This window comes from Chlamydotis macqueenii, chromosome 8 (genome assembly GCF_036417535.1).
Source record: "Chlamydotis macqueenii isolate bChlMac1 chromosome 8, bChlMac1.mat, whole genome shotgun sequence".
In the NCBI taxonomy this organism is placed as follows: domain Eukaryota; kingdom Metazoa; phylum Chordata; class Aves; order Otidiformes; family Otididae; genus Chlamydotis; species Chlamydotis macqueenii.
This window is the reverse complement of record NC_141563.1, coordinates 12,705,826-12,731,507: the sequence shown is the minus strand read 5'-3', so window position 1 is coordinate 12,731,507 and position 25,682 is coordinate 12,705,826. Positions and strand designations below refer to the sequence as shown.

Genomic DNA, 25,682 nt, shown 5'->3' with positions numbered 1-25,682 from the left:
CTGTCCGGAGCTGTCAGGATGGGCTGGGTTGGGCTTCGAACACTAAAGGCGACCAAAACCGCAGTTATTTGGGGATGAAATTCTTCCCCTAAGTAAAATCTTGCCATTTTAATGGGTCCAAGTTAAAATCGCTCCTAAGAAAGCTTGTGAAGAGTAGAAGAGGTGGGGGCTTTGGCCGTGGAAGGATCAGCCTGTGCCTGTTTGCGTGGGTGAGCGGTTTCGCGAGCAACTTTTCCTCCCCCGGCGGTGATCTAAATCCACGTCTTGAACTTCTTCAGCATGTGCAAAGACTGAAGCAGGTGGGAGATGGTGTCCTGTCTTACACTCGAACACAAAAGCTAATTGCTAGTGGCAACTGATGCAGTAGGAGGGGAGCAGGACAATTTGGATCTTCCCTTCCCTTCTTTGCTTTCCCATCACCAAGGAGCGCTGCCATTCCCAGCTCAGCAGCGGGATTTGCCGGGGGCGGCAGTTGATGGCTGGCCACGCGTTGCTCCATGTGCCGGAGGTGGTGGGCATCGCCTCGGGTGGCTGCGTGGGGACACCGAAGGCCTCAGGGAGTCAGGGGAGCTCAGGGTAAATAAATTAGGTTGTACTGTACATAGCCCTCGTTAAGACAAGTCCTTTCAGGAGACAGAGTAATAATGACACTTATGATGGGTTCGGAGGTGGCCGGTTTAACGTCGCCCTTCGAGGTCTATCTCGTCTTCTCACCCGTAAAGCTTAGCCGTGCCGGGCGGTTCAGCAGGAGGACCGTGCTGGTCTTGGGCTGGGCTTACGGGGTCCTCTCTGCATGAACCCACCCCCTGCCCCGCCAAAGACAAGTGAAAAGCCCCTTCCCTCGGGCGGGCACCGGCTGCGGGCACCCTGTGCTAAGTGGCAACGGTGACTACACCTCCGTGCTGATAGCCCGCGGGTTCGGGAAGCCGTCGCGGAGGAGGCCGTGGCGGCTCACCGGGTAGCTTTGCAGGGCGGCCATGTTGATGGGCGGCCCCATCTCCTTGCAGCACGCGGGGGCGTAGGCAACCCTCTCGCCCCCGTTGCGCACCATGTCAGCAGTCCGGATGTAAAAGGGGGAGCCGTAAGGGGAGCAGGTCGGGCAGTAGTTGTGAGCCCCGTGCTGGTTGAGCTCGCTGGCGGGGGGCGCGGGGCTGCCCTGGCCGTCGACCATGCGGGAGCTGCAGGCGTTGCACGTGCCGAGGTGCGAGTGCATGGGAAGGGCAGGCTCTTCTTCTTCCTCCTCCTCCTCCTCCTCCTCTTCCTCATAAGAATCATCTTTCTTGCAGCAATAGTACTGCGCAAAAGGGAAGGGGTTGCATTAGGGGGAGCACGCAGCTGGCGGGCAGATTTGGCTTCCCCACTCCCCTCATCCCCCTGCCAGAGAAACCCTCCGCTGGCCTCTCGCTGCTCCGCTCCACCGGTACCTGGTTCCTGCAAAGCAGGAGAAGCCGGATAAAACCTAGACCTGAGCGTGCTGCAGGAGGCAGCTGCCAGCAATGACTCCTCTCCTCTCCCCTCCCGGCGAGATTTGCGAGGGGAAGGTATTTTACCGTGCCAGTTGGAAACTCCCCCGAGGAACTGCTGGGCTTTTCATCACACGGGTGCTGCTGTGTGGCACAGACTTCACATTAACTTTTAAAGAGCAGGAGGTTGTAGCTAGCTGTTGTTGAAAGCCTGCCCCGTTTAATTTACAGGAGAGGGGGAAGAAAAAAAAAAAAAAAAAAAAAGTCTCCATCTGGTATTGCACACCCAGCCAAGCCTACACCTAAATAAGCAAGCACTGCAGATCTTCAAAAGCCTTAGGGTAGTCCCCCCACGCCGGGAGGAGGTAAGGATATAACTCTGCAGCACCCAAGGAAGAGGAGGTTTCAACTCCTGGCCCATCATAGGAAAAAAAGACCCCTCCTGCACCAGCAGTTTGGCTCAAGGAACAGCGACGCTGCTGGGGTTCATGGCAAGATGGGGGGCAGCCACGGGGCTCACCTGTAGCCTACAGTAGCAGAGCACAGCAATGATGCACAGTAGGATCACCGTCGCTAGGATTCCCCCGGTGATAACAACAGTTCCCGCTGTCATCCGACCGATTCTCCATCAAACTCTGAAAGGCAGGGCCAGAGAGACACGCGTCACCCCAGGACCTGAACCTCACTGACCTCATGGCTTCATCGGCACATCACAGACGTGATGCCCATGAGGCATCTCAAAAATATTGCATCCCTCTTCCTCCCTTCCCCAGGCAGAAAACCATCACCCAATATCTCCTCCTCTTAGTGAGAGGACACCCAAGATGCAGCATCGTGTCCCCTGGCTGCCATCTCTGCCTCTCGCTTGGGGTCTTTGGGAAGCACCCCGCAGTCCACCCGCAGAGCCTCCCACTTTGCTGAGCCAAAAGGGCGAATTTCCACCTTCTCAGCAGAAAATACAGCTTCTGCTTCAAAATGCAGAAGCAAATCTGGGTTTCCACCAGGAAAAGCCGAAGGGGAGCCTTTGAACACGGCAACTCTAGCAGACTGAGCCCAAAAAACGCACCCCAGCTACTTGCCGGGCACCAACAGGTCTACGAGCCAAGCAGCCCCCACCACCGTCCCCATGCCGTGGGGGACCCGGGGGCTACTTACGTTTAGTGACGGAGGCGTTGGACCTGGAAGGAGCAGAAGGAGAGGTTAGCCATGGCCCACCAGCACCCCGCCCCCTGCACGTCTCCCTGCTTCCCCAGAATTTGCCTTGGTTTGGGACCTGTGGGAAGCCCTGCTCCACATCCCCCATCCCACGGGGATGGGGCTCAGCATGGGCCTGCGCCCCCGGGAGCCTCTGTGGTGCAAAAAGCATTTCAGCTCCTCCAGATGATGATGATAATTATTATCTATTATTTTTATAATTATGACTATTTTCTTTAGTTTGGAGCAGAGAAAGGAGGCATTTCCCAAGCTCGGAGAAATACTCCGCAGGACAAGGCTGTGCTATCAGCAGCTCGTGAATCACACCACTTTGTGGGGCGAAGGCCTGGCTTAGTCAGCAGCCGGCCTTTTCCTCTTTACAATTAATTATGGAGGAGGCGGATGCACCATTGCGTAGGTGGACAATAGTTTATGTGCTGCGGGAAAGGGGCTCTCCCCTCCATCCCCTCCGGAGCAGGTGAGCCCCAGCATCCCTCTGCCACCCCACGGGCACCTACCCGGAAAAGGACAGGCAGGGCGTTGTGGTCACGCCGGTCCCGGGGCGAACGGCGGGGACGGGCAGAGCTGCATGGCCACAGAGAGATGCTGGTGGCCCTGGGAGGAAGGACAAGGAGAACCCACCATTAGCTCATCCCCCCTGCCCATGTCCCCATCCCCGCTGATGCCACCTCAGTCGCGGGGCTAAATAAATTCCTTTTTTAGGGAGACCAGCAGGAAGGGTGAGTGCTGTGAAGGTAGGTAAACCCAAACCACCAAGAGCCCGTGCCCAAAACCTGCAATTTCAGCAGAAGTGAGAGACTGGCACCCAAGAAATGGGTGCACCCATTGCTGTCATTGCCCCCACCCTCCAGCAATGCCTGGCATTTCGTTACCAGCCCCCGCGTCCCTCTGTCCAGAGCGACTGGAGTCCAGAGGGACTGTCCAGAGCAAGGCTAATTGATAGGGCCCAAGTGCCAGCCGATTGCAGCCGAGGAGATCTAATTAACCTGCTTGCCACACAGCCCTAATTGACGGAGGGAGGTGGCAGCTTCCAGATGACACCTGCCCAACTCTGCCCTGGCCCCTTGCTGCCGCACGTGCCAGCAGGTGCCGTGGGGAACGCCCCCCCCCCCCCCCCGCCGAAAAATCACCCACCCTCCTCACTGTGCTGTGGGGATTTGCAGGATCTGGCCCGCCGCAAATTTATTTTCATCTCTTGGAAAGTTTCTGTATGGAGCCAAAAGGCAGGCACGCATTGGATTTCCTCCTCGAGCTGTTCTCGCACATGAAACAAGGGGGAAAAAAAAAAAAAAAAAACAACAACAAAACCCAACCCTGAGAAATCAATAGGTCCATAACCCAGCTAATGTCTGCATCCATCAGGGGACCTGACGCAGAGCTAATAATAGACCCTGACACGCTCGGCTCCTGCACCCTGTTACCAAACCGCAGCCCAAAACGCAACCAGCGATGGGGGGGGAGCCTTCAATAGAGCCATCAGCTCCCCAGATGCCATCCTTAACGGGGAGAAGCTGACAGTGGGTGGCTGGAAAAGGTAAGTGTTGACCTTCGATGACACCAGAGAGGGTCACGCCGCAAGCCAGGCGGTGATGGATGATGCAGGCAGCCGTTCACATCCAGAAAACTTCATTTTGTGGGAGCTGTGATTTGATTTAGGGCTCGGAGAGCAGCATCCAATTACCCGAGGTTTGGAGTGAACAGGCAGCCTCAGAGAATGACCCTGGGCAGGGAGTGACCGTCTCTGGGGACCCTTTGGTCACCTCCAAGTCCGACCAGCGCTGCCTCAAGGGCGGCTGGGCTTCCATGTGCCACATCCCTGGCATTCCCATCTCTGGGACTGCTGAGATCAGCATTTCACCAGCCCCACTCAGGAGCCAGCCCCTTCCTGACTAAAACAGTGAATGTTAAAAAGAACCACAAGAGAAGTGCTGCCTTTTCTCACCCCCTTGGAGGTAATGCTTTCAGAGAGGAGGAAGTTTCCTCCCCATCCTGCCCCCTAAATCCTGCTCACCAGCAGCCTAGCAGTTCATTTTCTGCCCAGTTTGTGCCTATGAAATAGTTTGTGCCTACAAAGCAGCCTTCTCTAGCCCACAGCTCTCTTCTGCAGGGATGCAGAAGGGGGAGAGCTCCGGGGAAGGAGCGAGAGCCCCAGTCCCAGGAGTAATTGAAGTTTGGGAATTACAGGGTAAATATGCCCAGAAAGGGTCAGGACTACATCAGCCTTTTCCAGCCCATGCAGCGGCCACACAACAGCCCCAGCAGCCGCATCCCGGCCAACGGAGATCAGCCTGCATCCATTTTCCATCTGCCCTCCCCAAGCACATCCCAGCCTGCCAGGAAAGGGGCATTTTGGGCTCCACTGGCTCAGCTCCCGTCAGGGCTCGGGCCCCACCGCCCCATCCCGACAAAAGGCCGTACATTTTTAGGGGTCCCCTAAAAGCCTCAGGCTGCGCCGCGAGCCGTGCAGCAGAGAGGGCGGAGGGAGGGTCCCCGGCCGCATCAAACTCCTCCGGGCAGGCGCGCAAAACCGCTTGCTGCAGAGATACGTTTTCTTTAATTGATGTCGCTTCGCGGCGCAAAGTTACAGCCTGAAAAGTGACTCCGGGAATGAGCGGCATCGCAGGCTTCTATATTTATTCTCCTTCAGTGACACCCACCGCAGATTTGCACGGTTTGCAAGTCGACGGCGAAGGTTTTGCCAGCCGCCAGCACCCTCAGCCCAGCTGAGAACCCCCTGTCCTTCCTCGCCCGGCGCGTATGACCAGCCCCGAGCTCACCCCCCAGTCCAACAAGGGTCAAACACCAACTTGAGAGCTCGGGAGCAGGTTTGGGGCTCGGGCAGAGCGCGGCTATTTGCTGTGAGCATCATGCCGAACCTCACCGGTGAGTCCCGCCCCAGCCCAGGCTCTGCTCTCCCAGCTTTGCTCTGCAGCTGACGGGCTAATTCAATGAAATGTCTGCCTGGTAAATTAGCCCGGCTGCTGCCTTACCAGAATCATCTCCCAGGGCCTAATTGGAAAAAAACAGCATCAGGGGCTGCCTTTTCAAAACAGATCACGGCAGCAAACAACAGAGCAGCTCCTGGGAGGCTGCGTCCTGCCCCGCGTGGGCTCAGCCCGGAGAGATTCGGGGGGATTAACCCATGGTTGCAAACCTCAGCGAGGTGGGGAAGGACATGAGCAGCACAGCCCCCCTTTCAGCTGGAGGGCAGGACCGGTGCACACGGAGGGCTGAGACCCTGCAAACTCATTGCATACGGGATGCTCTGTGCTGCAAGACGCAAGGGGATGAGCCAAGTCATGGGGGGAGCAGAAACAAGGAGAACTCTGCCACAAATGAAAGTTCACCCAAACAGCGATGGCAACATGGGATGCACGAGGATGTGGGGGCTGCACCCAGCCAACAGCCACAAGCAGCCATGGTCCAGGCCCAGCACTCGACCCTGGGCTTCCTGCCTGGATCCCAAACCACTCGGTCACTTTGAAGCCTTTAAACTTACAACTAAGGGATCCACGGGGGTCACTAGGGAGGTGAAGCTGCTGCCCGTCCCAGGGTCTGCGAATGCTGATACTTGGAGGAGTCACAAATTGTTCCTTTGATTTACCCTTGCACTTCAGTTTGCATAAGCCACATGATTTTTGTAGGGGCCAGGACGGGGCCAGCCCCTTCTGACTTTTGATATGCTGTTAACAAATACATTGAGGAGAAAGCATCTTTAAGGCATAAAAATTGCCCGTGGCACCGGGCTCCATGGCTGGTGCTGCCCGAGCTGTATTTGAGTTCGGACCAGCCTGCGGACAGAAATCACAGCGGCGGTTGGGAAAACTTCGTTTTCAGCCTGCTGCAGAGAACACCAAGAAAGGCTTTTGCTAGCAGAAAGTGCGTTTGGTGCCACCCGTTTCCCACTTGAGGCTTTTACGTGCCATGACCCCTTCGGTGCCTCGAGCCGTGCAGGGTTTGGCCGGGCAGTATTTCCCATGGGAAACCTCAGCCAACACCCCGCTCCCTGCTTCTGGCCACCGCAAGGACAACGAGGTGGCAGAGGTGACACCGTCCCCCCGCTGAGGCTCCGGGGATTTGCAGTCGGTTATCAAAACCAAAAATCCTGCGCCCTGCCACGAGCCCACCCTTGCTTTCCCTCCGCCACCTGCGCGTGCTCCGGGGCTCCCCATCGCCTCCTTCCCAGCCGAGGGATGGGAAAGAAGGAATATCGGCAAAGTTTTGAAACCAGCTCATTTCTGGCAAAAGCTTTGTGGAAAAGGTAAGATATTAATTACAATTAGCAAAAATCAAACCACTTCAAAGCTGGAAGCCACCAGCCAGACCCCAGCTCCTGGGTGGGCAGCAAGGGCTGCGCTCCTGCTAATGCCATGCTCCAGACTCACCAAGCCCCAGAAATCCCCTCTCCTCACTGTCAAACTCTTCCAAAAAACACCTTCTTGCCAACCCAGGCTCGCCCCCCGCCACGCCGGGCCTTGTCCTCCCCTGCAGCAGCCCAAGACCCTTCCCCACCGGCAGCAATCGCCGTTACAGCCGCCTTGCACCAAGCATCACCATCTGATCTCCGGCAGCAGCGCTGCCGGGTGTGCAAAGCCCGGACACATCCGCGGGACCAGCCGGCACATCCGCATCGCCGTCCCAGGGGGACCTCCCAGCACTTCACAGATTTTGGAGGAAGGGTGGCTGTGCAGCCTCGGACGTCTCGGGCACGGATTACACCAGTATCTCGTTACTTGGGCATCTCATCTGCCCTTTATCTCCTTAAGCGACTACTCAGATCCTGTCTCACCTGCCTGTGTGGATTAACAAGCCAAGTGTAGGGACAGGGGGACATGTAAGGGACCGTCACCCCATCCTGTCCCACCCCAAGCACACACATCAACGTGGTACTGCGTGCCCAGGGCTGGGTCTAGGCAAGTCCCTACATAATTACAGCCCCTTCACAGCCCCTCCTCATTGCACAACAGCTTAAAACCCAGAGCAGGAAAGTGTCACCTCTCTCCTCATCCCCTCATGCATCTCCTACTTGCTGCGTTTGCTCAGCCGGCTCCCCAGCCCTGGAGTCACGGTGGGTTGGTGCAACTCCAGACACAGGGGAAGGAATCAGACGTGGGCAGCCCACAGCGGGATGCGGGATGGAAATGTCCCTGGCCTGACCCACATGGCTCATCTCCTGCCGCTGCGCCCGGGGTCCCAAAATAACCAGGGACAAACCTGGTGGCATCAAGCCAAGTGGCACAGAGAAGGGCTTTTGAGATTATCCCGCATGTCAGATCCCCACGGGCTCTCCGGAGCCAGTCAGGACCTGCCCAGCATCCCTGCCGCGGGCACCATCCCTCCCAGCGCCCAAACATCCCCAGCGACGGCCAGAACGCACAAGTTCATTGTACTGGTGTAGGTGCCCCATGAGCGATTTAACCCCACGACAAAGCACCAGCACAGCACAGGTACAGCCGCTGCACCAGCCAGCGCTCCCAATGCTCCCCCAGCAAAAGGCGAGAAGGTACCAGCAAAGCAAAATGGGGCAGCGGGGATCTCTCTAAAAGCTCTCAGCCTCCAGCCATCCTGCAACCGAGGCCTCGGGGTGAGGAAGGTCCAGGGGATGGATCAGGATCCTGCTGATCCCACAGCCTGGAGACCCTCTGTGGCAGCGTGACAGAGCCGGCCTCCCTTCGCGGACGCTCTGCCGTTTGTTCCCAGCCCCGCGAGGGTATTTCCTCCAGCACCCTCATTGCACCAAGATGAAACCTTCGCCTCCTCAGCACCCGGTTATTTTCACACCAGCGGGCTCTTCTCACGAGGGCACAGGGAAGGAGACCTTGGCCAGATCCCTCTGTTCCCCGGGGGCTGCAAACACACCCCATGGAGATACGATCTTCTCCCCAGTTCGACTTTCTTGCTGCCACACCGCAGGAAGGTGCATGCCCTGCTCTGCCGCGGGGATAATCCCACTGGGGTACGCAGGGACAACAAATGCATCTTCACCCCTGGCACCAATTGGAAGAGGAGGATCAGTCCCAGCAGAGGCAACACAGACCGGAACATCCCCACAGAACATCCCCAACAAGATCCAACCGAGCACAGAAGCAAGTTTCCCACTAAAGATTTTTCTTTTCGTTAAGCCAGTTTCTCACCAGCTTTCTTCGGAACAGCCCCCAGGACAGATTCTCCTCCAGGCACCACCTTGTTATCTCCCTCCTTGCCCTGGACACCCGTGCTGTCTCACCCTTTCCACCTTGTTTCCATCACTCCCATGAAAATCCTCCGTTCAATTCCCACCCAGAATTTCTGCCCTCACCACCCCGTCCCCGTTCCTCCCGGCCTGACATAGGAAACACAACTCATGCAAAACCTTTCTGCGTAGCAGCAAGCTCTGCTCCCGAAAGCAAAACCCAAGGGAAAAGCTCTGTCCAAGGCTGGAGCCTCTGTAATCCCATCGGCTTCAGCCCCCCCGGCACAGCATGCTCAGGCAACGCCGTCCGAGTCACGCCGAGGCGGATCTGTCGTCCCTTGACGTCACCTAATTTATTTGTTTTGCTAAAATAAAATATAAAATAAATTCTCCTGCTCAACCCCTGGTTTTAACCCGTGCCCTCCCGCAGCCCGGATAACGCTACGGGGCCGGCGGCTGACACAGCGACCGCGTGTTTGAGAGATGCTGCTCCCCAGGGACGCGCAGGGGACGGTCCCGCCGTGTCCTGCCAGCGCCTGCCCTCCCGCCAGCGACACAGCCACTGCAGAGGGATTAAATTAGCAAAGACTTCATTAGGGGTAACTGGACCGTTTGCCAGTTGGGTGATGGGAAGGACCACGAGCCTTGTGCCTGAGCAGGAGGGGCCACCAGCATCCCTCCTGGCTCACCAGCTCTCTTCAAATCCCATTTATGGCCAGGAAAACCATACAGACGTCTGTCAGCGGTGCACCACACTTTCCCTTTCATATTTTGGTGCTCACCTGAGCTGCGGGGCTGGCTGAGATGTCCCCCAGGTGCCCACCAGATCCAGATACGGGTTCAAAAGGACACAGCCATCAGCCACCAGCATCTTTCACAAACCAGGAGCCGAAAACTGAGGCTGGCTACCCCTCTAGCTGGGCAGGCACCCTTCGGCGTCAGAGAGCAGACAACCCTCAGACCATCGCTTCTGCAAAAAAAACCCCGAACCTAGGGCTGCTTATAATTTAACCCAACTCCCACAGTAGCTGCAAACCTGCACGGTGCTTTGGAAAAAATCCTTTTTTTTTTTTCCATGGAAAAGGGAGATGGAGAGTGCCGTGGCCCAGCCCCGGGGAGGAGGGCGTGGGGAAGCGTGGCCTCTTCCTCTCTGTGATGCAAGACCTGCTGCTCCAACTGTCAGCATCCCCCCGGCATGTTCGCTTGGAGTAGAAACAGAGATTTATTTTAATGACTCATTAAAGCCTAATAGCATTCAGGCAGCAATACAGAGCGAGGAGCCTCCCACGTGCGGCAGTACTACAGTCAGGAGGGCTCTCACAGCCTCCCCAAAGCGCAAGGCAGACAGACTGTCTCTTTTCGGTGGGGCCAGACAGGGGGCCCAGGTGCCAGCTCTGGAGCAGCACACAGCATTGCGGTCGGGATCCAAAAAAGCAATCCAGAAAAGGCTCTGTCCCTCTCTTCATTCGCCTCCGCCTGACCGGCACGATGGCTGCTGCCAGCTGCTCATCCCTGAACTCCAGGGAGGAGGCGCGACCTGTCCCGGAGCTTGGACGCCCATCTCCAGAGCCTCAGACCGGCACCTATGCCGCGGGGGGCCAGCTCCTAGCCGTAAGGACATGTGTGCTCTTAGCTCCCCTGTGCTTTTAAGGGCCCTGTAGCAGGGGCGAGGTGCTCAGCCGGGTGGGATTTGGGTTGCCCTGGCAGGGAGCTGGACACAGCATGGGGGAAGGACGAGCTGCTCCTCCCATATCAGGAGAACCCTGGGTGGGGGGAACAAAGCGGTCATGCTAAAAACCAGCCAGCTTGGAGGGGAACCAGCCTGGATCCCCATCACCGAGTCGCATACTGGTCAGCCCATCCTGCCCTTCTCACCCACACGGCCAGAGCGGATCAGTTGGGATCAACCCGCATTTTCCTCCCCATGCGGGCAGGGGAAAGCCACGAGTCCCTTTCCCGCTCCACAATTTGGATAATTGCAGTACCTGCAACGATCCCGACCCTGCGCTGTGGGAGGACATGGGGCAGAGTGCCTGACCCTAGCCTCGCTTTTTGGGGTAAATCCAAGCAGAGTCACTCTAGGCTCTGTTACAGGAGGGACATTTTTCCATAAAGCCATGGAAAAATCTCGTCCATGGTTGCTTTACGGGACCACTCGCTCTCCTTTCAGCCACCGCATCCCAGCTGGGGCGAGGAGGCGCAATGCAGCCAGGCATGGGTCGGCTCTGCAGAGTTAAACTCTTTGCTGGATTTCAGACCAGCTTTTTTTTTTTTTTTTTTTTTTTTTTTTAATTAATTTCCCCCACCCCCGCCAAGTTGATTTAGCACATGGTGGGGATACAGACTTGTCCATGGCTCGAGATGCTCAACCTCACCCAGCCCACGAGCAGGGCTGGCCGGGATGGTCATGCACACAACCATCACGCGTACCCAGGGAGAAGGAAAACCCGCCATGAAGTCTCTTAATGTCTCCTGCAAATGAAGTGTGAAACGCGCTTTCAAGAAAACAAGGGTAACGGAGCCTCAATAAATATTTCATCCTGGTGGGAAAGCAGCGATGGGGAAGGTCGGGCAGGCAGAGATGCCGGAAGGGATGGGGGGCGATGGGGACTCCCGTGGCAAACGCAGCGGGGACGGAGGCTGGAGGAGGAGAAGGGGGAGGCAGCCAGGGCAGGGAACAACAGGAACACCGCGGCCTGACCTTATTTCTCTTTGCTGCTCGCCCTGGGGGCTGCTGGATTGGAGGCATCACCATAAAGCAAACCCTGAAAAGGGGAGCAGCTCTCGTGCTCCCAATTGTGCCCATGGCAAAGGTCCGTGATCCTGCTCTGGTTGGGAGCCAAGCTCCTCCAAACGCCCCATCCCAGCAGACAGGGAGCTGCCTGGGCCTCCCGTCGCTCTGCGCACCCAAAACACTCCCACGCAACATGGCTGGAGGATGCTCCGGGCTTCTCTGGAGCGGAGGGTCTGCCGGGTGGGAAATCCTTCGCACCTGATTTCCACCCTGTTCAGGATCCTTTGGGCCGGAGCAGAGCGGAGCTGGGCTGCAGGGCCAGCTGTCCTCAGGCCTGTATCCAGTGCTTTGGAAAGAGATGGGAGAGGATCTCGCATCCTGGCGGAAACAGTGCTGGAATGGGATGGGACTCACTGATCCAATATTCGCCACAGTATTGGGAACAGCAGCCTACTGCTGCTCTCCCCTCCTGGCTTTTCAACAGGTGAAAAAGCCCTTCCCAGGAAAAGCCTTTCCTCCTCCCTCTCTGGCAAAGCCCAGCTTAGAGCCCATCAGATCCCGCAGGGATGACACCGAATGCCAACTGGCAGCCTCAGTACACCCAGTACCCCACAAACAGCATCAGGGGGGAAACTGCAGCTCAGATGATCGAGGGGCAGGCTGGGAGAAGGGGGGAAATAAAAAGCCTCCGTTGGGGTGGAATATTCCACCACACCTTGGAAAAATCTCTCTGCTGGAGAGACAATCAATAACACACAAACAAAATCCAGCTGAAAACACTAAATGGTTCCACATGCCCTTTTGCAGGGAATAAAATCCTCCAGGATAACCTTAGGAGAAAACAAAAGCCAGGCGGGTAACTTGAGCGCAGGTCTCCTTTAATTACCACAGCACGGTGAGAGATAAAACAGAGAGCCTTGGAATAAACAAAAGGATTTGATTTCCTCCACTTCAGCGAAGGCAGCAACCATTTCCGTGGCGAGTTTTGGTGGCGAGGTTGGGGATTTGTCGGGCTGTCGCGTCCTTGCCGAACGGCAAGGCTTTGGGCTCGCACCGAGGGAGCGAGAGGCTGGACCCTGGGCTTGGGACTTTTCAAAAACTTCACCCATCCGTGAAGAAGTAGGGTTTAGAGACCAGCAAACTCAGTCCTACCCGCCCCGAACAGCCAGAACGGTTAACGGCAACTTAAAAACAAACAAACAAACAAACAAACAAAAACAACAAAAAAAAAAGAACCCCCCACAAACCAAAAACCCCAGCTCAACATAAAGTTGGACCGCATAACCCTCAGAAAATAAGTGAGGACCTTGCTGGGAACCAGCAACCCACAGCTTCGCCTGGACGAGGCTGCGGCGCGGGGACTCCAGTGTAGGGATGCTGGGAGCGGGATGCTGGGAGCATCCCACCCGGGCACCCCCAGCCCGCAGCCCCCCCTCCTCTCCCGCCTTCCCCTTCCCACCGCAGCCCCAAATTCAAGCGAGAGCCTCTCCCTTGCCCTGACCCCTCTGCAAAACCGGGGTGCCCGGGGTTTGGGGGAAAGGAGGGCAGGGGGTGCCCGAGCCGTACCTGGGTGACCGGGCCGGGCAGGAGCGCGGGCAGCGGCGGAGCCGGGTCCGGGAGGAGGAAGGGGAGGAGGAGGAGAAGGGTGAGGACAATAATAACGGCGGTAATGATAAATAATGGGAGGAAGATGAGGGACGGCCGGAGCGGCAGAGCCGAGGCGGGTCCGGCCGGCGGGGGAGGAGTTTGCCCGGGGGCCGGAGCTACCGGTCCCGTGGGCCGCCCCCCGCCCCGCCCCGGCCCGCAACTCCTCCGCGGGGAAGCCGGGCCCGGGGAGTCCGGTCACGGCCCCCGCAGCCCCCAAGAGGCCTGCGCTACGGCGGGGGGGGGGAAACAGGGGGGTACGAGCTCAGCCTTCCTCCAGCCGGGAGGAGCATCCCCTGAGCACCCCTAAGCCCCCAAGTACCCCCAAAGCCAAACCCGCAGCATCCCCAACTCCAGCCTCGCAGCCCCTCGAGCACCCCTGGCCCCACCAGTGTCCCCAGTGCCACCACCATCACCCCAGCCCATAGACAAGGGTCTGGAGGCTCCGGCTGTGGCTTGACCCATGCCACCATGTCCCACCACATCCCGGGCAATGGCAGCCTCCTGCTCCTCAGTGCAGGCAGGGACCCAATGCTGCAAAAACCCGTCACACCGCTGCGAGACGGACGAGGATGCCAAGCCTACCCTGCTATTTTTTAAACAAGATTATCCCCCGTCCCCACAACTCCCGGGCAAACAGAGCCAGCCTTCAGCAGACATGGGCTTCCCAGCGTGAGGCTGCGCCTGCTCTGCCGGAAGCTCGGCCCATCGCTGCGGTGCCCCAAGCACATGCCGGCACTGGGGAGACACCAACGCCGGTGTTTCCACTCAATAACTGTTTCCAGCTGCTGGGAAGTTTTGAAGCTCCAAACCGAGGGTTTAGGCTGGGGAAGGTGCAGCTTGGAGCTGGCATCACCTTCAGAAATGGAGAGCCGCTCACCTCTGTGAGCTGTGATAAGGATAATCGAATCTCACGGCTTGCACTGCAAGCTAGCCACTGCGAGCATGAGGACTGCTGTGCCAGGAGAATGTGCGTTCACCTGTTCCTCTCTGATTTCGGTCTCTACAGGGCACAAGAGCCACAGCACGCACAGCAAGAGCCCCGCTACATCGAGTCAGTTGAACCATCATGCGCCTCAGTTTCCCCATTAAGTAAGGGACACCATCAATACTTTTCCTCCCTGTAAAGCAAGCTCCAAAGCTAGGGAGAAAAAAAATCCACTCACCTCCTCCTCTGTCACTTTTGCAGTCAGTCAGGGCATCCTGTTGGCCTCGGATTGCTCTCCCTGTTATCCCAGCCCTTGCAGCCGGTGCCAGGAGCCCAACCTGCTGATTCCTCCCCGGGATCCAGTGGCAGAGCTGAGCCGGGAGGGAACAAACACTCGTTCGGATGCAAATGGCTTTGCGCCTTTAGCAAAAGGGCAGGATGAATTATGAAATGCGAAGGCGAGATGAGTGGATCCTGTCACAGCGCTTACCTTCCGTGCCGCAGGATCTAAGTGGCTGCGGGCGAAGGGCTGTGTGGCACACGTATACGTCCACAAAAACCCTGGGCCAGGAGGGAAGCCTCCCTATTCCCTCACCAATAAAGAAATCCACATTACCGACCCCAGCGCGTCAGAGAGCTGGTAAATATGGAGAAGCATCGGGCGAGAAAAATGAGCACGCGGAGTGTTTCTGCGGAGGGTGGTAGAGAGGCGTTTTCCCTTAGCTGGGCTTCAGAGCTGCCGGAGGGACACAAATTAGAGACATCCAGGCGAGCACAGAGTGGGAGGAGGCCAGGAGAAGTGAGAAAGTCATTTCCTGGGCTGCTCTGGGAAGGATGGGAGGAGGCAATGACAGCTCAGGATGCAGGGAGAGCCACTTCTCCCCTTGGAGAGCATTGCCAGGGCCACGGGAGGCATTATTACAGCTAATTCAGGAACCGACCTTTTGCTGTTTCCATAGGCAGACGTGGAAAAGAGTTTCTTTGGGATTAAGGAGTCACTTGGCTAATGCCAGGCTGAGATCCAGATCACGCTCCTCCATCACCCCCGTGGTTCCAGCCCAAAGCAGGTGGGAGCTGCAGAAGACCACAACAAAGAAAACACGAAACAGCATTGCTGTAACGAGCAGGGTTATCAGCTCATGTGATTTTGTTGCTGGTCTCATTTTATCCCCCCAAGCCATGTTCCCTATCATCGGCTCATTATTTTTTAAAGCAGCACGCGAGCAGCCAAACAGAACATAAAAAGTGGGATTCCTGCCTTGGTGGTGGCTGGGAAAAGCTTGGAAACGGCAACGCCAGATGCTCTGCAGCGGGGAAGAAAATTAAACCCAAAGTTGTTCTTTTCAGTCGATGTGGTTTTAAATAAAACACATGGTTTGGGAAGCTCAGCTGGTGTGATTGGAGTGCTTGGGGTTAGCGCTGCTGGTAAAACGAGCAGCAGTTTGCTCGATTGGTTTGCAAGTTCTCATCTCAGTTTCTTTAGGGGGGAAGGAAGCACAAAGCACCTGCAGAGCATCCCTGCATCTGGGTACCTGCCACCGCCACGGCACCACACGCAGCTCAGTGCGGCTCGGCCTGCACAGGCCGTGGGCGCACAGGCACCCTGGAATACAGGGATCATCAGCCTGCCAAAATCCCACCCTCCGCAGTCCTCAGACATTGCAGTGCCCTCATGTACCATTGGCTTTAAAGCTTCTAAGTACTGCAGCTAAACTCAGCTCAGGAAGCTCGTGTGAGTTTTATGAGATTCCTTCTTCCCAGTGCTGAAACGGATTTTACTGACTAGTTTTAGAACAAAGCCAGAAAATACTTTTATTCCCTTCTGTTTTTTTTCTCTTGTAAAAATCTAAGCCCACAGGCTTCAGTGCTGCGCACCAATACTTTACTCCCTTATTTGTTAGGATGGACGTTCGGCTAAACAAGGCAGCGAATCCTTGCTTGGGTCCCTTCTTAACATGAGCAGGCAATGCGCCCTTGCGGCCCAGAAGGCCAACCGCATCCTGGGCCGCATCAAGAGGAGCGTGGCCAGCAGGTCGAGGGAGGGGATTCTCCCCCTCTACTCTGCCCTGGTGAGACCCCACCTGGAGTACTGTGTCCAGTTCTGGAGCCCCCAACACAAGAAGGACATGGACCAGTTGGAGAAGGTCCAGAGGAGGCCACGAAGATGATAAAAGGGCTGGAGCACCTCTCCTATGAGGACAGGCTGAGAGAGTTGGGGCTGTTCAGCCTGGAGAAGAGGAGGCTCCGGGGAGACCTGATAGCGGTCTTCCAGTACCTCAAGGGGGCCTACAAGAAAGATGGGGAAAGGCTGTTTAGTAGGGCCTGTTGCAATAGGACGAGAGGTAATGGTTTTAAAATAGAGGGAGGTAGATTTAGATTGGAAATTAGGAAAAAATTTTTTACAATGCAAGTTATAGAACACTGGCACAGGTTGCCCAGAGAGGTGGTGGATGCCCCATCCCTGGAAACGTTCAAGGCCAGGCTGGATGAGGCTCTGAGCAACCTGATCTGGTTGGGGATGTCCCTGCTCCTTGCAGGGGGGCTGGACTAGATGACCTTTGAAGGTCCCTTCCAACCCTAACCATTCTATGATTCTATGATTCTCCCCCAACATCCGCGCACGCAGACCCTGCAGGACTTCCCCGTCTGTGTGCACACACGCGGCCACGCTGCAGAGAAGCCTGACGTTCACGGGTGCCCTTACGTTATTACACCTTACACCCACGCGCCTCAGCACATCAATAATTTCCTTCCTCTTCAGGAAGGAATTTCCACCAGCCCGAAGTGCTGATGCCGAAGGATGCTCAGGAGCTGAACCCGCAGCTGCTGGCAAGGGAATTTATTTTGTTCTATGCTGGATCTTGCTTTTATTTTCATTTTTAGTGAGCCTAGGGCGGCTGTATCAATCAAAAAAAGCCTGACCGTGCAAAATGCCACCCCCACCGGTATCCAGCCTGCTCCGCTGGCGTTTGAAGCTCTCTCCCTGCCCCCTGTGCTGCGGGGCTGCTGGGCTGTAAGTGGGGACGTCAGCACGTGGAAAGGACCTTGGGGGTCAGCCAGAGAAATCTTCAGCCCTCCTGTGGTTTTTTTGGGGGGGGATAGGAGCATGCACAGAACTGTTTACAGCGCGATGCTGTGATGCCCTCGCCGCACCTCCTTCCCTCCCAGCACGGCGGGTGCGCATTGCCGCAGCCTCCGAAGCCTGCCTGCTCCCCGGGGAGGGCTCCGGAGTCAATGCACAGCTTTCCCCTCTGCAGCACGTTCCCGCCAGATGTGGATTAGTCATTGTACACCTCGCTGGGTTCGCTTTTGCCTGCACAAGCGCGGGAAAACAAACCCAACCGATCGCACAAGAACCATTCGGCAGGAGCTGCCCGGCAGCCCTGACCTCTCCCCGTTATCCCAGCGATGCGGCTGGTGATGCGCCCGTCGTGCAACTCAGGGATCACACATGCATCAGTGTCACAGGAGGTCGCTGTGCAGCTCTACTCCCCAAATCTGACATGGTTAAGGGAGTGCAGGGACTCCCCCCTCCTGAGGGGGTGGAGGAGAGACCTGCCATGGTGCCTGCACGCCCGTTTAATGGGGCAGATGGGTTTTTCTTCCCCCTGGGAGCTGGTCAAGGGAGGTCACATTCCCAAAAAATAAAAAAAAAGGATTCTTGTCCATCACATGTGACCACCTGGGAGCTTCAACCTGGGTGACGAGGGCCAGGGCTGCCCATGCTGCGTGGGAGACACCCGGGGACGTGCAGGGCTTGTTCCACCGCGGTGGCATCTGCCTCTGCAGAACGAGCCTCAGGTAATGTCGTTAGGCAAGAGTTACACTGTCTCCTTCCCAAACAAAGACAAATGGCATTAAATCTCAGCCCTCGTGTATTTTACATCCAGACACTCAGTGAACGCTCCCCGGCTGGGGGCTGACAGCTTTCCATTGCAATTAGGCAGCAGCGCAGCATTAACCCGTCGCATTCCCAGAGCATCGGCCTGGCAGCAAGAGCTTTGCCCAGGAGCCGCTTTGACTTCCCTCCTTGAGCTGGCTCAGTACCCCCATCCCAGGGGCACGGGACGAAGCGGGAGAGCCTGGAGGGACCCAAGTGCAGCCCTTGGGGTGCAAAAGCCTTGCACATCCCTGCTGCCAAGGGGCCCTCGCAGCTGCCAGCAGCCCGAGCAGCAAAGCAAGGCACCCAGGAAGCATCCCGGCTGCCTGGTATTCACACGGGAGGCTCTCCCAGCTCCGGACCAGGGCTGCTTTTTCTGATTTATGAGCCACTTAAAGCCACATTTGGAGCAGTCCAAGGAAGATTTACTTTTTTTTTTTTCCGCCTCGCACTGCAATTTTTAAGTGCCCAGTTAAGGAGCCATTGGCTGCTCACCATCTTAGTTATTTTCCTTGTTCAGCAGCAAATGCGCAACGCGGAGTTTCATCTGTGTGCTCCTAAGCCCTGCCAGGGGCTGTGGATGCACTTTACCTTACTCCAAGATGGTCAAGATACGGGAAAGAAGTCCCCTATCACATTTTCATCCCAAAATTGGGATGTTGGCCCTGAGCTGGGTAAAAGTATCCCTCTGGGTTCATCCTCCCTGGGAGACACAGTGTGAGCCGTGCAAAGAGACCACGCTTCCTCACAGGGGGTCTGGGCAAGTTTGGGGTAAAAAGGGGGGAAAAGGTTCAACATTTGGGCCAAACCCACCAGCTATATCCACTGGGATGGCTCTGAGAAAGGCAACATCCATGGAAAATGTGGAGAAATAAGAAAACAAACAAACAAACACACACCCCCCCGGTTGATTCTCACCCCCCTCACCCAGCACCCACGAGGAGGCAGGATTTTCCCTGGCCAACGTGGGGGTCCCACAGGGAAAGCCCCACTGCTCTCCCCATCACTTGTGGGTGCAGGTCTGCCATGAGCCGCATCTTTCCTTCCACCCTCCCACAAACACAAAGCCTAAATATTTGATGTGGCCAAGCAGCTTTTCTGGCAGCAGGAAGGAAGCGCCCCACCGTGCGAGCGACCCAGGGCTCTCCAGCAAGGAAAATAAGCCCTCAAGGGTTTCGCCCTGCCCCAGTGCCTATGGAAGAGCTCCCAGTTAGGGGAGAGGCGCCGCAGAGAGGTGATGCTGGTCGGCTCTCTCCCAAGCTGGGGATTTCCTCGGTGCATCGATCAGCTGCGGGGTCTCTCCGCCTGCCAAGCCGCAGTCCTACTTGGCTTGGCAAAGGCTCATTGATTGCACGGGCACAGCTGCAGCATTGGGTTTGTAGGAAAACATGTCCTGTGGGACCTGCGGTTCACGGCTCCAAACAGTGCCAACGCTGGGCATGGGGACAAGCCCACCACAGTCAGTTTGTCCCAGGGGGAGTGTGGGTGATGCTCAAAGGAGTGGGAAGGAAGGACAGAGCAGAAAATTAACTCCTTCCAGCCAAGTGTGACCTTACCGCAGGTACACTGACCACTTCTCTGGGCTCATTGTCATACAAGCTCTTTGGTTTGTTCAGAGCATCCTCCCAGAGACTGGCCATCCACACGACGCAGAGGAAACCCACGGGGGTGAAGCTTGTGTGCCGTCCAGAGAAAAGCTCAGGAGCCACGAGTGTGGGGCAAAGGATGCAGAGGTCCTAACCTGACCTCAACAAACACCAGCATCCCTAAGCCCCAGCACAGGGCAGGGCTGAAGACCTCCACTGCAGGGGCAGCCCCAGGAAGGTTTTCTTCCCTCTTTTTGCAGCAGAGCCCTCCCCAGGCTGCACAGAAGCCTTTCAAAGCCACGTTTCAGCCATAATCAACACGGCCGAGCCTGCTGAGCCCCGGCACCCGAGCCAGGGCAGCTCTCCTAGGGCACAGCTGGCAGAGAGGTCGAGGAAAACGGAGATGTGACCCTGATGACTGGCCAGCCAGCCCCCAGGCACCATTAGGGCTCCAGCTCTCTCTGTTCACATCTTCCCTGCCCTTCTTCAGGCTCTCAGTCACACGTCAGCTCCTTTCCAGGTAGCCACAAGCCTGCAGGCAGACAGGGCTGCAAAACAGCTGTGAACAAACTCAGGAGAGCAATGACGAGCTGGGCTGGCCCCAACCTCCCCATGGTGTGTGTGTGCCCAGAGCACTGACCCCTTAAAAGTCCCAGGAGGTGCCCACATGGCATCTGTGGCTGGGGTGGGGATGAGCAAGAGCATATTCCCCTCCTATTGCTGAGCTGTGCAGCCCACGTTGCAAGGCTGGGATGGGTGCTCAGCCCCAGTTTCTGACCCATCAGCTCCTCTTCCCGCAAACACTTTCTCCAGCTGCTTTACCTCCGGCTGAGGACTGGGAGCTGCATGCGGCAGCACGGGGAAGGATGCCCAGCTGCACGCAGCGTGAACACAGCTGCACGTGCTGCGACAGGAGCAGAGGGAGGTTGCGAGCAGGTTACCGAAATGCAGCCGCGCTCCCGGTATGGAAAAGAGCTTGGGCTGAGGCTGCAGAGCCAAAATGTTTTCCAGCATCCTCGATGCCTAGGGAATGGTGCTTTCTGCCACCCCAGCTCCACTCTGTCCAGCTCCCCAAGTGACCAGGCCACCCAAAGAAGCTGGGCTCACACTTCCTTGCAGCCCCCTCGATGGCTGGAAGTGCTCGGGAGGGCAGTGGGGGCAGCAACGGCCCCTAAAGCATCCCTGCCTCCCCAGCCCCTGCCGGCTCCCGCGTAGCCCAGGCTTGTCCTCATTTCAGGCTGGGCGAACGGCGGTCCGGCCCCAGAGGTAGCAGGATGATGCCAAACCTCCTAATGGAGCTTGACAGCAGCGGGATTAAAAGCACAAGTGAGATCGCAACCCCTCTGCAATCAGCTTCTCCCTTGGAAGAGCTGAACCAGAAAAGAAACCTCCTGGCAGCAGGGAGGAGTGGGAGCACACGCGCAGGGCAAGCAGAGCAGGGGATGGGGGAACCTCACCTGTCCCAAGCCCTCCTCGCTTGCCCTGCCAACACACTGTCAATAGGAAGGAGCAAACCTCCCCCCTCAGCAGCACCGGTGAAGGGTTGCACCAGCAAGAGCCCCAATTCCAACTCGTCCTCATGGTTTGGTACTTCTACTGCCCGAAAGTTTGGATGCAGAGCAGCCCACACCCTGCACTCACCCCTTCCCCTCCCTGCCTGCAAGCTCAAGGCATCACACAGCACCCACAAGGACTCCCCCCTTCTTCCTCTCCCTTGGCTGGTGACCAAACAGCACCCAAGTAGCCGGGTCCAAGACAGAGACAGGAGAGGAGATGGGAGGACTCACTCAGGTGCAAGTGGGGTGCTCAGGAGGACACCCACAGCCCCCATTTCTGTGGGACAGGGTGCGCACAGACCCTCACAGCCAGCACCAAGCCCTGCCTGCCCCAGAGCACAGCCCTAGCTCAGCTAACAGGCAGCGCCTGAGGGACGCTCCAGCAGCATTGCTGCCCCAGGTCTCCTCCATCCTCCTTCCAGCAAGCAGGAACATCTCAGCATCACCCCCAAACCCACTCAAACGGGCTTTTGCAGAGATGAAGTGGCAGTCAGCTTGCACAAACCATCCCAGGGCTGGCTGCTAAGGCACCCTCCGAAAAACCAGCAAGGCACAAGCATCGTCACCATCTCCGCTCACACAAAACCCAGCAGCTGCTCTCCTGCCCGGCAGCCATTTGCTCCCAGCGAAATGCAGAGGAAAGCAGGGCTTTTTACTGCAAGAAACAGGGAGCCACTCCAGGGACCGGTGCGTGCACTCGGGAGTGGTGGGAAGAGCTGATGGGTTTTGGCACAGAGCTTGGGCTGAAAAGCTAGCTCCAGACCTTGTTTTGCAGTGACCTGTACCAAGAATCAGCTTTTTCCTTTTTCTTGCCAAATGGAAAGAAAAAGAAATCCTTCCAGGTCAGAGGAAAGAAAAGCATTTACTCGTGGGTCAAGTGAAACAATCTGGTGCAGGGTTGAGTGCACTTTTATCCTCCCTAAACCAGGGAAAGATTCAATTTCCATCTGAAAAAAACATCTAAAAATAAAAAGAGAAATGTTTTTGGGGTCAGAAGCACTCAATTTTGGTTTTTAAGTCCAAATGACTTGTGAATTGAACCCCACTTTGCAAAGCGTAGGGGTAGACCTAAAACTGTAGAGGGGTGGGGAGGGTATGGGCCAATGCATTGATCTGGAAAACGTCAACCACACAGAGACAGCACCAGCCACAGCGGCAGCGCCCAGGTGCCTGCAGTCACCCCAGGGGCCAGCCTGGGACCCCTCATGGCCCCGGTGTGCCACTCGGGGACCCCAACCTCAGTTTCTGCCGAGCCCAGCTTCGCACCAGGGTGCCAGGAGCGACGGCGTTCGGCTGCCTGTGTAGCACTTTGTTCATCCGAAATGAGCTGTCGCTTTCCAGCCTCCTCCCCACCAGCCAAATGCTTCCTGACAGCCTATTTAAAACTCCAAACACCTGATACCACCACAGCTGGGCAGCTGCTCAGAGATGCTATGAGAAACACTTCCATACCACCCCCAGAACTAAATCCGTGCCCTGAGCATCACTCCTTGTCCTTGCCAGACCCACCCACACCTGGAGGGCACGAGGGTCCTTCTTCAGCTGGTCCAGGTCCAGCTCTGCTCTCACATACAAGGCCCCAGCCAAGGGGATTCCACATTTCCATCACCAAAATGTCAGCACCCGCTTCCCACCACCCCAGCTGGGAGGACAACCACCTGCCCCAGCTTCCCCCACCAGGCAGGGCTGACCCTGGACCCAACACATCGCCCAAGTCCATTAGCAAGTCCCCAGAGCACACACCTCACTGGCATTTTGCTTAACCCCAGCTTTTAGGGAAAGGTGCAGAGCTGCATCGTCTTTCAATTTTTAATTTGCTGTAAACATTTTGGTCCTCCCCACTGGGGGCTTCCAGTCGATAACCTCTGCTGGCAGCACAGCTGCCTCATAGCTATGGGGAGGGTGGAAACTGAGGACAAGGGAGAGGGAAGCAGTTCCACACTGAGCTGCTCTCCTTTGGAGGAGCAGGACCCCTTTACACCCCACGATGAGGGGCACCCCACCAGATGCCCCAGTGAAAGGGCCCCCAGCACCCCACGGAGAAGCTCCTCAAGGAGGATGGGGGGACCCCAGCCCTTCCAGGGACCTGGCGCCTGCAGAGACAGGGATGTCGGAGAGCAGAACATCTGCCTTCTTCTCATCAGACACCTCCATGGCGGTGGGCCCCTCCAAATTCCACAGCTCGCTCAGCTTTACCCCATTGCCACAGAGAGGGGCCCTGGCACAGCCACCTCTCCTTCCCCACCGCCCGGAACTGGCACGACAATGCCCTGGAGCAGGGACATGAATACGGCATCACTTTCCAGTCCCTGAGGTGCCTCTTTTTCCACCGCCTTAAGCAATAAATGTACAAACAAGGACCTGCCAGGCACGAGAAACGCGACCCGAGCTGCTCTGGGAAGGGAGATGCCACCGCACGGCTGGGAAGATCAGCCCAGGTCACCCCGGAGCAGGGGAGCAGCTCCAGGTAGGTTTTTTGTCCCTGACGTGCTGGGGAGTGGGGAGGTCCTGGCTCAGGGTTAAGGCTCAGTTCTTCACACACCTTTTATCTCAATCGAAAGGGTGTGGAAAAACTAATCAAGCATTTGCAGACATGTGAATGGAAAAAAAAAAAAAAAAAAAGAAAAATCCTGACCAGTTAAGAATCAGAAAAGGTACAGGGAATGGCAGCAAAGCCCTGTACCCCACCTCCAACAGATACCCAGAGAGAGCATGCAAGAAGAGTGACACACAGTGATAATAGCCCAGAATACACTCCCTCCCTCCAAAAATCGGAAGATCAGGGAGCTCCCAAGCTACAGAGGATTCCCTGGTACTCCTTAACGCTTGCTGGCTCCCTCCCACAAATTTGCCTGCTCTGTTTCTGCATACACATAAGCTCCCAGTGTCCACGCACCCCCCTTCCAGACACCCATACCATCTCCTCATCCCCAATTTCCCACCACAGCCCATGCCGAGCAGCAGTGGGACCCATCCTACCTCCAGTTACACCTCCAGGCAGCCACGGGACCCACCATGCCCCAGGTGGGGAGCAGGGATGGAGGCAGCCCCAGACAGGCACAGGAATACTGTCCACGCAGCAGGGTCTTCTTCAGCTTCTCACCTTCCTCACCCTCCCAGACCGGCAGAGGAGCTTTAGGCTGAAGGGAACCAAGCCATGGAGAGCTGACCTCGGCCACCAGCTAGCAATGACCCAATAGTGGCAGGGACAGGGTGATAGATCCTGCTGCAGCCCAGGGAGGACACAAGGGGGCTCCTGGGCACATCTCAGTCCAAATTCTCACCTCCCTGAAACAAAAAAGGACTTCTGCAGCAGAAAGGGTGCTGTTGGAGACAAGCACTCCATCACCCAGACAGCTCCGAGCAAGCTCAGCTCCGTTTCAGCCGCTCCCTACGCTGGATGACAAACATCTGCAATGCAACCCCCCGGTCTGAAGCCCAAACCTCCCCGCAGGGTTGTACAACCCCTGCTCAAGCCACAGCTGCTCACCTCTCTGCTTCAGTCTCCCTCATTAGCTTTCTGTGCAGTCATTTCCTGATGAGCCCCAGATTTTCTGTTTTTTTTAGTGCTTTCATTTCCAAAACCACCCCCTAAATGCTCAACTTAGAACAAAATAGTCACAGAATCATAGAAGGGTTTGGGTTGGAAAAGAGCTTTAAAGATCATCTAGTTCAACCAAGAAACCTCTTATGCTGGACTTTTCTCCGTTCCAACATTAACGTTAAACCCTACCTTGAGCTGTTCCTGGTGGTTTGCAGTGGAACATACCTCTGGCGTGCTTGCAGGTGGGCACAGAGCAGCCCCAGAAGCCCCTGAAGACCTGAGGAACAGTCTAGGCACCAGCAAACCAGCTGAATTCCAGCATTCATAACCAGGGCATTTCTATTTTCACAGCTTTTCTCAGCATTAAAAAGCTCAAGCCCAAGAGGATTTCTTACCACAGGCAGGGAGCTGCATAAACACAACCAATGTCAAGCTTCCAGCTTTCTCCACTGGATTATTTATAGATCTCATTTGATATCTGTAATACAGGATTTCTGACGCTTCGTATACATGGTACCTTAATTCACAAAAAAAATTAAAAAAAAAAATCAGAGCATCTTTTTACTGGGGAAAGAGGTTTCTTTTTGCAGGTTACCAGCACTTCCACACACTGAGGCTTGAGCTGGGATATAACCAGCTCTCTCTCTCCTAACAGCAAGAAACGCATAGAGCGGCCACCGTGTTAAAAACCAAAACCATCTCGCCCCACAATGTCAAACTGCTTGTGCATGGAGGGAAGGAGGGACAGGGAGCCAATTTCCCTCTCCTAATCTTGACAAAAACATAACACAGTGCGACACTTAAATGTTCTTGCAAACCATTACATTAAATAACAATAGATCAATGCAACACAACCGAACGCTGAAAATAAAAGTAACATTTATCTAACGTACTGGGCACGTCTGAAATGTCAGGCTCCAAGTTTTTCAAGGGATTAAAGGTTTCTGAACAAAGAAAATG

The 25,682-nt window shown here is 56.2% G+C and overlaps 2 protein-coding genes across 4 annotated transcripts in view; one reads left to right on the top strand and one right to left on the bottom strand.

Annotated features, from left to right (window-relative positions):
* The window catches only part of TOR1AIP2 (torsin 1A interacting protein 2), a 187,571-nt gene that overhangs the window by 36,506 nt on the left and 125,383 nt on the right, over nucleotides 1-25,682 (top strand). The gene's annotated exons all lie outside the window — the stretch shown is intronic.
* On the bottom strand, nucleotides 19-13,223 carry LOC104475565 (protein FAM163A). The gene is made up of 5 exons (XM_086753798.1): nucleotides 13,151-13,223; nucleotides 3,176-3,272; nucleotides 2,619-2,641; nucleotides 1,984-2,098; nucleotides 19-1,294 (listed from the first exon to the last, which is right to left on the bottom strand). Exons 4-5 carry the CDS (start codon nucleotides 2,074-2,076, stop codon nucleotides 890-892), a joined length of 498 nt encoding a protein of 165 aa, XP_086609924.1. The 5' UTR covers nucleotides 2,077-2,098; nucleotides 2,619-2,641; nucleotides 3,176-3,272; nucleotides 13,151-13,223; the 3' UTR covers nucleotides 19-889.

Excerpts from the sequence above, each read along its gene's own strand:
- LOC104475565 (XM_086753798.1), bottom strand. The coding sequence starts at position 2,076 with ATGACAGCGGGAACTGTTGTTATCACCGGGGGAATCCTAGCGACGGTG. Across the intron at positions 1,295-1,983 it reads TCTGCTACTGTAGGCTACAG|TACTATTGCTGCAAGAAAGA; the intron begins GTGAGCCCCGTG and ends CCTTTTGCGCAG.